General features: G+C 38.3%; 2 protein-coding genes across 3 annotated transcripts in view; one reads left to right on the top strand and one right to left on the bottom strand.

Annotated features, from left to right (window-relative positions):
- The window catches only part of sspo (SCO-spondin), a 92,653-nt gene extending 85,148 nt beyond the window's left edge, over positions 1-7,505 (bottom strand). Inside the window, exons 1-8 of the mRNA XM_053237585.1 lie at positions 7,279-7,505; positions 6,838-6,929; positions 5,202-5,411; positions 4,551-4,633; positions 4,234-4,404; positions 3,657-3,880; positions 1,658-1,760; positions 732-890 (exon numbers count right to left, since the gene is read on the bottom strand). Of these exons, the coding sequence (XP_053093560.1) occupies positions 732-890; positions 1,658-1,760; positions 3,657-3,880; positions 4,234-4,404; positions 4,551-4,633; positions 5,202-5,411; positions 6,838-6,890 (1,003 nt within the window). The 5' untranslated portion in view covers positions 6,891-6,929; positions 7,279-7,505. The remainder of the gene's footprint in view (positions 1-731; positions 891-1,657; positions 1,761-3,656; positions 3,881-4,233; positions 4,405-4,550; positions 4,634-5,201; positions 5,412-6,837; positions 6,930-7,278) is intronic.
- A 3,901-nt stretch (positions 7,506-11,406) lies between these two features.
- On the top strand, positions 11,407-15,362 carry aoc1 (amine oxidase copper containing 1). 2 transcript variants are annotated; one of them, XM_026914370.3, is made up of 6 exons: positions 11,407-11,556; positions 11,894-11,957; positions 12,138-13,679; positions 13,901-14,189; positions 14,527-14,659; positions 14,773-15,362. In XM_026914370.3, exons 3-6 carry the CDS (start codon positions 12,146-12,148, stop codon positions 15,040-15,042), a joined length of 2,226 nt encoding a protein of 741 aa, XP_026770171.3. In that variant the 5' UTR covers positions 11,407-11,556; positions 11,894-11,957; positions 12,138-12,145; the 3' UTR covers positions 15,043-15,362. The 2 variants fall into 2 exon arrangements, with proteins under 2 accessions (XP_026770171.3, XP_026770172.3); XM_026914371.3 differs by lacking the exon at positions 11,407-11,556 and having other exon boundaries at positions 11,739-11,957.
- Positions 15,363-15,621: the final 259 nt, after the last annotated feature.

Genomic DNA, 15,621 nt, shown 5'->3' on the forward strand with positions numbered 1-15,621 from the left:
AGGTTTTCTCCCAAAAGAGACCAGCTTCCTGAAGTGAGTGCTATGCGCTAGTAATCACTGATACAAAATGCAGTTAACTTCTCTGGCATGGTAATGAAGTGGTATTAAAAATGCAGGAATGACCACACATATCAGGGAGATGCTACAGTTGTCTATAAAGAGAACTTTTACACAACAGAAAAGCTTTTTTGTGCATAATTGACCCTGTCCTGGGGGTGAGTAGGATGAATGTAGTGGCTGGCTTCATATTTTTCACAGGAAACAAGTGCAAGTCCTTGAACTTGCTAGTGCACGGAAATTTGAAATGACTAGAAACTGGGCCAAAATCACTAAAAAATATGTTTGTAAGGATATCAGTGACTTGATCAGGGCATTCTCTTATCACCAGTAGTTTTCCTGAAATCAACTGAGAGAGTGCCTGATCACTTTGGAGTAATGCTGGTCTTTTGTTCAGACTTGTTGTGCTATGATTTAAACCATGCATAGAACTCATTCAGCACATCTGTCAGGGAGATATAACATACACAGGAATGTTAGTTTGTAGTCAATGATTGCCTGAATGCCCTACTATGTGTCTTTAGTGCACACAAAATGTCCATGATATTTAAGAGAGTGAATGGATGTCCCGAAGGCACACAAATTTCACACAGCTTGCAAGCTTTTTTACTTTTAGACAGTACAAGTGGGTAATATAATATATAAATAACACCCAGCTTACAGAAATCTCTTACCATCTGCATTATTGTTGTATAATCCACAGAGGCCCCTAGTAGCAGCAAAGTGTTCTGCAGTAACTGTCAGATATACAGTATTCCCCATGTCGAATTTCACTCTGATGCCCAATCCACTTTCAACAAACACAAAATCTCCCAGCCAGTGAATACTCACTCCTATTGAAAAAACATACACAATACATACTTTATTATACTGATATAAATATATCTTATAAATATTTCAGCCATTTTGCATAATTATCTTTAATTTATTTTATTTGAAATCCTTTAAGCAACTCAAAATGAACACTTTCCTATTATTTATTTATTTAATTTTTATTGACCAACTGTTAAATTCTAAGAGGCAGAAGCTCTAAGTTTATTCAGCTAGTAAAAGTATAGCCTAGGAAAACTGAATTGTTATCACTGACAACTTGCTTTACGCAGCTTTCATTACTCAAGTGGACTATTGGAAGCCAAAAAACTTTCCATTTCTTTCTGCATGAAGATATGTATACACTATTAAATGTGTATAACCATGTGCTCTATAAGTGTGTGCTGTATATGTATACCTAATGTGTATACACTGTAAGTTTTCTTCCCCTGTGGCCCCTGTGATATATTTATCAAACGTTTCTGTCCCAACACGCAAAAGCAAATTCCTTTACCTAACAAGTACTGGCAAATACAGTACATACATTGATTCCCAAAAATGGCAAAGGGTCATGGGATAATTTTTATCACCTGGCTAATCTACATAAGAGCTTCATTCTTAATGATAACTGAGAATGAATTTTGGCAAACATAAATCATTTTGTGACATACAGTGAGGGAGGGATAGTATTATCTAAGAGTTATGCAGGGTACAATAAATTAATAAGCAAAAGTACAATGTACAGGGTTCAGAATATAATTAAAAGTTATATGGGAGATGGTATTAATACCATTTCGAAAGAAAGGTTCACCCTGCTGTAACAGGACACCGTTGAGTGATATGTTGCCCTTATGTACAGACACAAGGTCAAGTCCCAACATCATCTTCAATGCCTAAAGAACACAAAAGGGTTTAGTTTAAACAGCAGTCAGTAGCAACCTGGTTCTGGAAGAGAGTATAAGCCTGAAAGCTCAGGTATATACTGACTTAAGTATAAGTCATTGGTTTTAACACATTCATTGTCAAAACTGTCATGTAATCTGTAACAAAAAGCATCTACACTATATGGCCAAAAGTTTGTGGATACCTGACCATCACACTTTGTATGATGTAGCATAAAGAATTCCCCTTTACTGGAATTAAGGGGTCTAGTCCAAACTTCTTACAGCATGACAATGCCCCTGTGCACAAAGCGAGGTCCATAAAGATATGGTTTGCCATGGTGTGATGTGGAAAAACATGAGTGGCCTGCATAGAGCCCTGACCACAACTGCACTAAACACTTTTGGGATGAACTGGAACACTGACTGCATGCCAAGCCTTCTCTGAATGGTCTGAAAGGACCAGGCTTAAGTCATCAATCACAGAGACAGTTGCAATAACCTGTGTCTATCAGTGCCTGTCAAGGTGGTAACACTACAGGTGGACACACTGGTGGTGAGTGAAGCTGTCAAGTTATAGAGGGAGGACCTGAGTAATGCTCAAGGAAGGATCTCCTGATTATTTTGAGAAGAGTAAGAGGCTAGAAGGGCTGCAGCCAAAGCAGTTGCAGAAGCGAAAGCTTGAGAATTGGAGGAGTTTGGGGATGCCATGGGAAAAAGCCTTCAGGTAGCCTCAAAGATGGTCTAGCAAAGCTGCACCTCAGCAGAGAGAGATGAGTCCTTGCTGTGCTAAGCAAATATTAGAGAACATTGACCTTTACATGGAAGAACTTTGAAGAACTTCTTAACCTGGTGGACATGCCCTCCCATCAGGTTCTGCTAAGGTCATGAAACAGTGGACCAGATCTTGCACAGCTTTGTGGGTGGTCATGAGGGTATACTAATCAAGTATACATGTCATGTGGATTTGGAGAAGGACTTTGACTGTGTGCCTCAACAGTTGTTGTGGGAGGCACTGCAGCAGTAGAGTGTATCTGAGTTTGGGTAATCCAGTCCCTCTATGAGCACAGTGTTGTGCCTGCATTCTTTGAGTTAAGTCAAAATTGTGTAAGATGGGCATTGGACTCCATCAAGGGTGTGTCTTATCTCCACCCTGTTTGTCGTTTTATGGACAGAATATCAAGGCACAGCCATGTTTGATGAGATATGCAATATGGAGGGCTTGAGGTAACATCCCACCAACATGGACTTGAACATTTTGCAGCTGAGTGTGAAGCAGCTGGGAGGAGAATAAAGACCTCCAAGTCTAAGGCCATGGTTCTCTCCTAGAAAAAGTGGGGTGCTCCCTTCAGGCAAAAGCAGAGACCTTATCCCTAGTGAAGAAGTTTCAATACCATAGGATCTCAGTCACTGCACCAGCTTCGTTTTTTTTTTTTTTTTTTAATAAAACTCTCTGTTTACCAGGCCATCTACATCAGTTATCCTCACCTGTTGCCATGTACCTGGGATAATAACTGAAAGAATATGGTCCCAGGTACAGAAAGGGGGAAGGTTGTTCCTTTGTGGGGTTTCTAGGCTTACTCTTTGTGAACGGTTGAGAAGCCAGGCAATCCTGGACAGCTTTAGAGTAGACCCACTGCTCCTCCAAATGGAGAAGAGCCAGCTGAGGGGGTTCCGGTATGGTGGTGATTTTGACATAATTATGAGATTTCTGACTGCTATAGTTACAGTAATGTACACTTGCTATCTATCTCAAAGTTTTCTTAATGCCTGACAAAATCATTCACATGGTGAAACCTTGATGTATTTCCCCTGATCATCACACATATCAGATACTATCTGCGAAAACCTATGTAAAAACCTGAAAAACATAGCACAGTCTAATGTGAATGCTAGTGTGTGATATACCTTGCTGCAGTGTCCTCTGCCATCACACACAGTGCTAATGTAGACAGCCCAGGTCCCATCAGTGGAGGAGGCCAGCACATAGGTGCAACCACCATGGAAATGGAAGTGCTTCCTGTCGAAAGAACGATAATGTGCTCCACCCCAGCTCATGCAAGTGGCAGAGGCCTTGGGATCTCGAATGCCCCCAAGAAGACCCCTATGAAAAAGGGGTGATGGCTGAGCATCTGAAGGCATAGAACAATGAGAAAGCAGTGACTAATACAGTTTTACACCAAGCAATGATAACAATCTAACTAGCAAAAGCTTACAGAGGTATTTTCATGAGATCTGATTACTGTTTTTTTTTTTTTTTAATCTTGTAAGAATGCCCATAGGTAGCCTGCTCACTTTAACTGTTTTCAGTGATGATGAAGACAACAATATGCTTTATCATAATGCATAATTCTGTTGAATACTGAATACTGAATACATTTTAGACTGCCTAGTGCATGAGAAAGCTGAAGGGACCTTACCAGTGCTGATTAAGCCAAAACGTTCTAAAGACTGAAGCAATGAATTAAAACAGTAATAAGATTACCTGGCAAGAGATTGTAGGAACAGGACAAGCAGGACTGGTCAGAAGCATTTTTCCAGCTAAGACCCCACAGGCTGCCACAGCATTGCTCAAAAGGCATCAGAGAGGAATTCTGAACCCCGGGAAATTCCTCACAACTCCACGTAGAGAAACACAGACCCCGGATACTCACTCCTAGAAAAAGCAATTATGGACAAATATAGTTTTGGAAAAAAGTAATGCACAATGTTAGTTACATAATCTATATGTATGCATTTGAAATATATACATATGTATATTTAATCTGTTTATGACGTAACTGGCAACATCTGGTATCTTACCCTGTGAACAGTGCGGACCAGACCAGCCTTCGCAGCAGGCCCTTACTGTCCTGTTCACTCGTTCAGTCACAATGTTCGCAGCTCTACAGCAGAAATATACAATGTCCAAACACAGAGCTACAACATTTCTCATGCACAAAGATGTAAACTAACAGAGAATAAAAAACAGAAAGAATATTTTTTCTTGGAGAAAGTTTTTTTATAGCAAGAAAAGAAAGAATATTTTTAGTATATCTTAATATTCAATATCCAATATTCAGCACTATTCAAATTACATTTTAAATTTAAGCAGATTTTTGATGTCAAGATTTTTTCTGGAGTATATCTCTTTTACTGAAACACACAGTGAATTTGATTTAACACAGATCGTCAGTTTTTATACAAACTTTAGCTTGTGGTGTCCATGCTAGCTTGAGTGCACGCTGTTAGCAAAGCAAAAGCAGGACAAACCAAATACTAATTCTGAAATGCATGTAAATATTTCTGAGATTCCATTTTTCACTCACGTTGTCACTGATCTTATAAATTGTAATGAAAAATTTTGAATTAGAAAAGAATGTAAAATTGAAGCGTTTTCAATATTGGGTTCAGACTTTTGGACTCTACTTTATATGAACATGTACACTAACACTGCAAGAATATTTTTCTTACTTGAATAGGAAGCAGGAAGCATTGGGTCCTTGTCTTTTGTAATACAGGGCAATGCCATCATCACCCCCGTGTGTGTGTCGCATCCTGTCTACATCCAACCTCCAGCCTTGAGTGTTGAACTGGTACACCTTTGAGCATGCCACTTCAAGCTGCAGGCGAGGGGAGATGATCTTCTCCAGTTTATCTTCCACTCTGCGTTCACACCAGTGACTGAAGTAGAAGAAGACTGTGATATTAGAATTGTCTGTCATTGCACAAAATAGAAGGGGTAAATAATTCACAGATTAATAATTTACAGATTGCATTTCTATAAAGAAAATTATGTTTTTCACATATCTTGTTTTCCTTTTGTTTTTTTCTTGAGTTTATATACGTTTATGTCATGCGGATGAATATACAGCAATAAATATATATGGCAATACATAGTGTATATATACACATATAAACAGTATATATATAAAACATCAGGAATCATATTGTAGTAGATTTTAGGATGTGACAGAACTTGGATGTATGAATGATTAGAACTATGCAAACTTAAATGTGGTTCAGAGATAGAAATGAATTAAACACAACAACAATCCATTAAATGTGTCTAATTAGTATATTTCTATGGCATGTTTGGTATCCTTTTAACACATATTTCATTATGAACAGTCAGTGTGTTGCTACACGGCACATGACCCTTTTTAGGGTTTTGATTTAGTTCAATGTACTATTTGTTACTTAGCTAATTGCTACCAGTTTGACATCCAACCTCTTATCCATTTGAACTATAACATATCATATAACATATCAGTTTTGACACAAGGTAAATATTTACAGTATTTAACAAACAAACAATAGTTTGCTGGGTGTAAAATAAAATTAAGGAGAAAACTACATCCAAGAATTTCGAAGATTGCGTTGACGAAGATCGCGTTGCATTTTGTGTCCAAACAATAAAAATGTAGTTACAGTTTGGTCCACACAGAGCGCTATTGAGCTAATTGTGTGAAGATTGTTGATGAGTTTACAAACTCAAGTTGGTAGTACCTACAACTCTAAATGAATAGTTGAGTATAATATTTTTGATATACATGAATAAGCAATTGAATGCTTAGTTATTTTTAACCTCATCAGTTGGAATCCGATAATTCAGATACACTAATATTCTAAATTAGAGTCAGATATTTATTAAATAAAATTAACACATACATTTAATGTTTGTATGAGTCTATTTCCACCATTGGTTTTAGGTTAACAGAGTTTTTTCCCCTAAAATATTCAAAACTATTATCGTCTTTAAAAAATATGAAACATAAACAAAGTAATATGAAATGTAGCCATAATATTTCCTGTGGGGAAAGTCACATATTTTGATATGTATTCATGTAAGTTTCAGCAAGTTAATTCATCAATGTATTGAGCTTTATTTTCAATCAATTACTCATAACCAGCATGATTAAAATATCTAAACTGTCAGTGCCACTGTATATAATTCAACAAGCAAATTTACTAGGATTAAGAATCGAGTCAAAAGTCAAGAAAAATAAGTAAATCTGTCGTTGCTTAAAACATGAGTCTACTACCTCCAAACCGAAACGTAGCATTTTGGGGAACAGTTAATATAGACGAATATTTTAGAAATGGTTACCCCATTCCCATGACCAGACGCAGACTCAACAAAGATACAAGCAGAGCCTTCATAATGTTTCTGAGGCTGTAGCTTCTTGACAATGTGACCAACTGAAAAATAAAAGCACAAATGAAAGTGTATTACATCCCTATGTTCATATCAAAGCACATACTGTGTATGACAAGGTCTAATATCTTTGAAATAAAAATAATATCAACTCAAGTACAATCACATCCAGACTCACTTATGACTTTTACTAAATGAGAATTAAATAGAATGATCATAATTTCAATGAGATTATTCTACTAAGAATTCAAGATGTTGCTTATTTCTTTCATCACTCCGCCATAAGATAATTTATTAGTAGTTTACAGCATGTTGGCACACTTATCTTTAAAAGATTTTCTGTTGTGCAGGCACAAATTTCAGAAAATAGCAATCAAGCCTGAAATAAATTACCTGTGCTGTCAGATTCAGTATCTTTTCAGTTCCAGCAGAGCTTCTTTATCTTCGGAAAATTGTTTCCTAAAATCTTGCTTTTATTAAATCTCTAGTGGTGTTGCTTTTTTCCCTACTTCTTATCTTCATTTATTTCCAACTCTTTGAAGAAATCTTTGGATGTCTATTCCTTTTTCAATTTTGCTCACAGACGTAACACTATTCCGTAGTAAGGATTATGAAGCCACTTTTCACACTGACGGGTGGTTTTTCTTTAATGGAGGGGGATTTGTAGACTTGTGGCAGCATCTGAAAGCCATGCAATTGGAGGACAAACCACTGGGCCACAGCTGCAATGTCAGCCATTAGCTGTTCATTTGTTATTGACAATGCTCAGTGCCCACCCACTGTCCTGCGTGCCCATCTAAAGAGAATGGGGGAGTACAGGGGTTAAATTCTCTTCCTTTTGCAAGAGGACTGTTTGTGCAAGTGTAATCCTATAAAGAAATTCTTCAGAGGAAGGATTTCAGGGGCGTTTATTTAATAAAGTGTGTCAATAGGGAAGGGCCAGGGGCCATGCAGCCTAACCATTATCATTAGCCAAAACCTTTAACTTTGGGGAAGACACAAACACAGCTACCTTCACCCTTAGCACTTCCTGTAGTCTACAGAGTCTTCTACATTCTGTGTCACACACAGCCAAGGATGAGACACGCAAAGTCAACACAGCAATATAGTTCTCACAGTAAACTAACCTTCTTAAATCTGACCTGTAAACTAAAGAATTTTGCTAGCTGTGTCATGCTCCAACGTTGGTGTGGTGGTCTGGGAAAACCCGTCACATGGTGAAATTTGAAAAGTATAGGATTTCCTGAACTAGAATGTGTTACCTTTTGCATGTTTCTCAATCACAAGTAAAGTTCGAGCATTTTAATACCTGGCCTCTTCCAAAAGTTAAAAATCACATTTCCATATTTTATTCCAGCTCCACTGATAGACATTAACACACAGATTGTCTAAAAACAACTGCTATATTATAATTTATATTGCATTCAATTTAACATGTAATAAATAATATATAAAAATAAAAAATATGACCTTATGTTGTCTACCTTTATATCTGCTTTGTTCATAGTCCATATTTTTGCAGACATATTAGTTAAATTGGCTCCTATATGGATACTAAATCAATCTTTGCAGAAAACCAAGGAAACTTCATTAATTCTTTCATTCACTCATCTTCGGTAACTTCTGTATCCCGGTGATGGTCACGGTGGATCCGGAACCTGTTCCGGGAACACTGGGCATTAGGCAGGGACACAGCCTGAACAGGACATCGGTCCATTGCAGGGCCCCATGCTCACATACATCCACAACTAAGTTTAGAAAATTAATTAAAAATGAATTACCAATTGGCTTGGCAAGTATATTTATGTTTTCTTAAAGCAGAATTGTCAAAGTATAAGCAGAAAAATAAAATTTGTCAAAATCCATTCTTTTGCTAGAACTCTGTTAGAACATCACATGGATTTTTTTCCAGGCCACAACATATCTGCGACATTTCCCTATATGACGAGGACGAGGAAGAAGAGAGCGAGGAAGATGTGATCGAGGAAGAAGAAGGAGATACAGGAAAGTGAGATGCACGAGGGAACTATTGGCAGAAAGGTATTTTCAGGTAATAAAATATAAATGAGCACATAAGAACGCCTTCTTTTCACAGAAGTAGGCCACTGATGAGATGATATCTGTTACCAAGAAGCACTGCCTCATCTCTGAACACCTTGCTCTGTGTAATGCTTGATTGCCTAGTACTTGAGAGCCAATCATGCAGCAACAGAGCAATGTATAAAATCATGCAGATACAGGTCAAGAGCTTTAGTTAATGTTCACATTATCCATCAGAATGGGGGAAAAATGTGACATTATTGACTTTGATCAAGACATGGTTGTTGGTGCCAGATGGGCTGGTTTGAGTATTTCAGAAACTGCTCATCTCCTGGGATTTTCATGCACAACAGTCTCCAGAGTTTATACAGAATGGTGTGGGAAAAAAAAAAACTCTAGTGAGTGGAAGTTCTGCATGTTGATGCAAATATTGATGGGAGAATTTAGAGGGAAATTGGTTCAAGCAGACAGGAAGCCATGTTTTCCACATGTTGTTATGTTGCAGCCTTATGCTAAAATGCTTTAAATGATTTTTTTTCCTACATCAATCTACCCCCTAATGACAACATAAAACCAGATTTGTGATAACTTTTAATAAAACTAATTACAAATTTATTAAAAAGAAAAAACTGAAATATCACATTCATATTAGTATTCAGACCATGACTTTTGCTATGATGCTTGAAATTTAGTTCAGGTGCATCTCATTTCTCTGGATCATCTTTGTGATGTTTCTACACTTTGATTGGAGTCCATCTGTGGCAAATTCAATTGACTGGACATGATTTGGGAAGGCACACACACACCTGTCTATATAAGGTCTAACAACTGAAAATGCATATCCAGAACCAAAAAAAAAACCAAGCCATGAGGTCAAAGGAACTTCCTGCAGAGCTCAGAGACAAAAAAATCTGCTGCATTGAAGGTTCCCAAGAGCACAGTGGCCTCCATAATTCTTAAACAGATATCATGTGTGGAGATGGGAGAAACTTGCAGAAGGTCAACCATCACTGCAACACTCCACCGATCTGGCTTTATTTTGGACAGGAAGCCTCAGCTCATAAGCAACATAAGGAGAGGCTTCCGTCTGGCCACTCTGCCATAAAGCCCAGATTGGTGGAGTGTTGCAGTGATGGTTGACAAGTTTCTCCCATCTCCACACATGATCTCTGGAGCTCAACCAGAGTGACCATAGGGTTCTTGGTCATCTCTCTTACCAAGGCCCTTCTTCCCCAATTGCTCAGGTTGGCTGGGCAGCCTGCTCTAGGAAGGGTCCAGGTTGTTCCAAACTTCTTCCATTTAAGAATTATGGAGGCCACTGTGCTCTTGGGAACCTTACATAGATAAGAGTATGCCTTTCCAAATCATGTCCAATCAATTGAATTTGCCACAGGTGGACTCCAGTCAAAGTGTAGAAACATCTCAACGATGATCCAGAGAAATGAGATGCACCTGAGTTAAATTTCAAGTGTCAAAGCAAAGGGTCTGAGTACTTATGTCAATGTGATATTTCAGTTTTTTCTTTTTAATAAATTTGCAAAGTTATCACAAATCTGATTTTTGCATAATGGGGTATGAAGTGTAGATTAATGTTGAAAAAAACGATTTAAAGCTTTTTAGCATAAGGTTGCAACATAAAAAAAATATGGGAAAAAAGAATACTTTTTTTTGTCTGAATACTTTCTGAATGCACTGTAAGTAACCACTCTTTACAGCCGGGGTGAGCAGAAAAGCATCTTAGAATGCACAGCATGCTGAACCTTGAGGTGGATGGCCTCAAGGAAAAACATTGCTTACTCTTTTTCCAACTGTCCAATTTTAATGAGTCCACTGTTGTTTCAGATTCATATTCTTGTCTGACAGAAGTAGAACCCGATGAAGTGTTCTGTTGTTGTAGCCCACAGAACGTTTATATATAGATGTATAGAACATTTATTATATACATTTATATAGAATGACACAGGTGTGAGTGAGCAGTGAAAATATTGGCATGGAAAATGAATAACTGTTAGTAGTAGGTCAACAGTTATCAGTCCCTGAGCAGATGAATTCATGTCATCTGCTGCAAATCTAAAAACAACTAAATAGTTGATAAATGATAATGTTAGGTTGCCAACTTATTAACACATTTTTGATAAACATGGTGTCTACAATAAACATTTTAATTTAATGATTAAATAATGTAACTATATCTATCCCTTAATGCTGTCTACTAGTCATAATATATAATAAACAGACAATCAACTGTAATTATGTAATTGAGTTAAATCTTATATAATGAATGTCTTGCTAACTCAAATGACATAATTTCTTAGTAATTTCATCAAGCTTTATTTGTTATTGAAATGGTCACCATATATAGGCAAAACTATAATCATTTACATTTGTTCAATTTTCTGACAGCTTTATGACCTGAAATTGACCAATCCTTTACCACACTTGAGACCTGGGTGGCTGATAAAAGGAACAATGCCAGAACAGAAGAGTTCATTTCATATCCCACTTGTCATCCAATAGGACTGTAGGGGAAAGCCTACAGCTGCTTGGGCTGGGCTGAGTAAACACATTTTAGCTACAGAAGTGACACATTTAGAGAACAAATCCCACAAGGATTGGAAATAAGAGCAGTAGGTAAGACCATTCAACGTTTTTCTTTTCTGAAACTGCATTGTTGAGTTTGACTTGTTGTTCTGTTTCAAAGGTGAAGTTACTGTAAAAGTCCTATAGAAAAGGGGGGCGGGGGGGCATGTTACATAATGGTGTTATAAATGTCTGGCAATAAATATGACCTTTTTTTTCCATTTATGAGACTTTCATGCACAGTAGCCTGGTGTACTAGTGGTTGCAACAGCCAGATTATGAGCAAAACAGAAGTGTTTTTTTTCATAAAAAACCTTTATAAAAAGGACATTGAAGCACATTGTTGCTGCTTTTAATAGATGCATTTTCTTATTGTATCACTGTACAGACAACGTTGTGACAAAGGAAGGGTTTGACTTTCTCCTACCAGTTAAAGAAGAGAGCAAATAAAGGTAAAAAAAAAACAACACTGAAGTTCTTTTATCTCTTACTGTCATGGGCACAGTTAAAACATTATGTGTATGCCTGAGTGTGAAATTATATTGACAGTTTTTATGCCCAGGTGTTACAAAATAGTTCACTATTTAATGATTATGTTGTTCTTACTGATATCTGCCTTTCTATTTATGCAGGTTCGGAAATGTGGTTGCCTTTGGTGCTGCTAGCTTCAGTAGTCAGTCAGGCTGCTACATCTAGGGTCCGAGAATGGGCTCATCATGGGGCCTCCATGTTTGCTGATCTCTCCCCTCAAGAAATGACAGCTGTGAGAGCCTATCTCCACTCCTGCAGTGAACTGGGCCTAACTTCAGCACGAGACAAGTCCCTCAAAAAGAACAGCATCCTCCTTATGGAGCTACATGTTCCTCGAAAGCATGAGGCCCTCCGAGCACTGGACAGGGGACAAGCAAAACCACCACGTCAGGCTCGGGTGGTGGTACAATTTGCCAACCAGGCCCAGCCTAATATAACCGAATACATTGTTGGTCCTTTGCCTTTCCCAAATTCCCGTCAACCCAAGACCTTCAAAGGTGACCGACCTATTAACTTTGAGTCCCGGCCAATCACACTTGTAGAATATGGGCATATAGATGCCATCTTGAACAAAGTTGCAAAGAAAGTGAACAAAATTCTGTATGAGAGCACAGGTTTCACATTTGGAAACTGCACCGATCGATGCTTAACCTTCTCAGACATAGCTCCTCGTGGACTGGAACCAGGAGACAGACGAACATGGCTCATGCTACAGAAATTTGTAGAGGGGTACTTCATTCATCCTGTGGGTTTTGAGATTCTTATCAACCACAAAGACCTGGATCCAGAGAAATGGACTGTGGAAAAAGTGTGGTACAATGAGCAATACTTCGACAGTGTGGAAGAGCTGGTGGAGCAATATGAGAAGGGAATGATCTCTAAAATCAAGCTGCCTGAGCATGATGAAAATGATCTATATTCCACCTACATTCCTCGCGGTCATAGCAACACACGCACAAATATCTATGGGCCAAAGCTTGTGGAGCCTCAAGGCACTAGATACCAGGTTGACAGAAACTTTGTGGAGTATGCTGGATGGTCTTTTGCTTACCGTGTCCGCTCATCCGCTGGTCTGCAGATCTTTGACTTGCGTTTTAATGGTGAGAGAGTTGCCTATGAGGTCAGCCTGCAAGAAGCTATTGCCTTCTACTCTGGAGACACTCCAGCTGCAATGCAAACAAAATACATTGATGCTGGCTGGGCCATGGGAACCTCTGATTTTGAGCTTGCACCTGGTATTGACTGTCCTGAAATTGCCACTTTTGTGGACATGTACCATTTCTACGATACAGACAAACCTGTGAGGTATAAGAATGCACTGTGTATTTTTGAGATGACAACAGGCCTGCCTCTTAGGAGACACTTCAATAGCAACTTCAAAGGAGGCTACAATTTCTTTGGGGGTCTTGAAAACCATGTTCTTGTGCTAAGAACCACATCCACCGTTTACAACTACGACTACATCTGGGACTTCCTGTTCTATCAGAATGGAGTAATGGAGTCTCGAGTTAGTGCCACAGGGTACATTCATGCTACTTACTTTACAGAAAACGGACTGAACTATGGAGCCAGGGTTTACGACTATGTTCTCGGAAATATACACACACATCTTGTTCATTACAAAGTGGATCTGGACATTGCAGGTGAGTTGAAGTAATGGCAAAGATGCAATCTCTTAAAATTATTGCCTGAGTTATAACATGAGTTCATCACTACTTTCATACAGAATGTATTGAAAAGAGTGTAAATACACTGAGCTAATTTTCCTGACTATTTCTACATATTACATATCATACGTATTTCTAATATAAAGGAAGGAAACTTGGCCTAAATCTTATGATGTTGTTCTCTATCTCCTGCTTAGGGCGTGACAACAGCTTTGAGTCAATAGAACTAAAATATGTCAACTTCACCAACCCCTGGAGTTCCCAACACACCATCAAACAATCCATCCTGTCCAGGAAGCAACATGAAACGGAACGCAGTGCTGCCTTCCGCTTTGGAAAAAAGTTTCCTCGCTATTTACACTTCTACAACCCCAACCAGAAGAACAAGTGGGGGCACCAGAGGGGTTACCGTATTCAGTTTAACTCACATGCCCACAGTGTATTGCCCCGGGGCTGGAGAGAGGAGAATGGTATTCCATGGTCAAGGTATTGTTGCTACACAAATGTCAATCAAAAAAGGATCCCTCTGCATGCAAGATGAACAAATTCCCAACCTGAAAATCTAGTGATATATACAGACGAAAACATTTTACAGTAGTACACATCTGGTGCAGTCACAATGACTAGAATCTATAGAATTGTTGGAGTAATGAAAAAAAAAACTACAATCTTTTTCAAGGAAAATTATACTAACATATCAGGATGCACTTTTTGATAAAGGTCAGATGTACTACAGATGCTTACAAGTAATTGTTAGACAAAAGTGAATTATCTAAAAGTGTCTAGAAACAGTGATTAATCTTTGATTTTTCTAATATTATAGATATCCTTTGGCTGTAACTAGACATAAGGACAGTGAGCCCACCAGCAGTAGCATCTATACCCAAAATGACCCATGGGAACCTGTCGTTTCATTTGAGGACTATATCCGCAACAATGAAAACATTGTGAATCAGGTATTGTATTGTCCTAACTGTGATAACCATAACATATTTTACGCTCAGAAAAAAGCATGCAGAGAAGGATGTGTCACTTGTGTCACTTGTCACTTGTATGTTCCCTTTTGCAGGATTTGGTTGCCTGGGTTACTGTGGGTTTCTTACACATTCCTCATTCTGAAGACATTCCCAACACAGCAACTCCCGGAAACTCTGTAGGCTTCTTCCTTCGGCCATTTAACTTTTTCAATGAGGACCCCTCACTATCTTCCCTCAACACAGTCATTGTGCGACCAGATGAAGACGGTAAACCGAAAGTTCAGAGATGGACTCCAGATACTGTAGGTCACTGTGTCTCGGACAAGCCATTCTTCTACAATGGCACATACGCTGGAGTCTAGAATGGTGTTTTATAAAAGATTATGTTAGTGTTGTTATTAAAGCCCAAGCTAAATTGCATAAGGAATTGTACACCAACTTCCCACATGCATGCAACATATGCAACATACTTAAATATACGTACTCTAAACTATATATGTAAATATGAATGGATGCCGGTTTGACACAACCTTAATCTCTCTAACTATAAATGTGTATGTATTGCAAACACATTTGTTTTGAGATAATTGCTTATCTTATAAACTATATAAAATGTTTCTTGTGTTCATTTCTGGCTGTCTTTTTATTATTGAAGACATAAAAATAAAACTGCTGGACACCAGTGTGTAATTCAGTTTTTAAGTTGCCATTTGGATGTCACGCCAAGGCAGAGATCTTTAGTGGTATCTTATAATGAAAAAAAGGATGCGTCTCCATGGTCTGGATTTATGTACCAAGAACATCCAGGAAGCAGGATGCTCCATCCGCCAGCTTATGCGCCTCAGCAGTCCTGAGTAGCTGGAGTTCAGGCAAAGAAAGGTTTTCTTAGGGAAATGATCCTGATCCCTCTCAGTAAACAATCTCGGACTACAGAACTCACC

This window comes from Pangasianodon hypophthalmus, chromosome 1, assembly GCF_027358585.1.
Source record: "Pangasianodon hypophthalmus isolate fPanHyp1 chromosome 1, fPanHyp1.pri, whole genome shotgun sequence".
Classification (NCBI taxonomy): Eukaryota; Metazoa; Chordata; class Actinopteri; order Siluriformes; family Pangasiidae; genus Pangasianodon; species Pangasianodon hypophthalmus.

Bases quoted from the DNA above. Each gene is read 5' to 3' on its own strand.
- aoc1 (XM_026914370.3), top strand. From the start codon at position 12,146: ATGTGGTTGCCTTTGGTGCTGCTAGCTTCAGTAGTCAGTCAGGCTGCT. The intron at 13,680-13,900 runs GTGAGTTGAAGT...TCTCCTGCTTAG, and splicing joins AGTGGATCTGGACATTGCAG to GGCGTGACAACAGCTTTGAG. The intron at 14,660-14,772 runs GTATTGTATTGT...TCCCTTTTGCAG, and splicing joins ATGAAAACATTGTGAATCAG to GATTTGGTTGCCTGGGTTAC.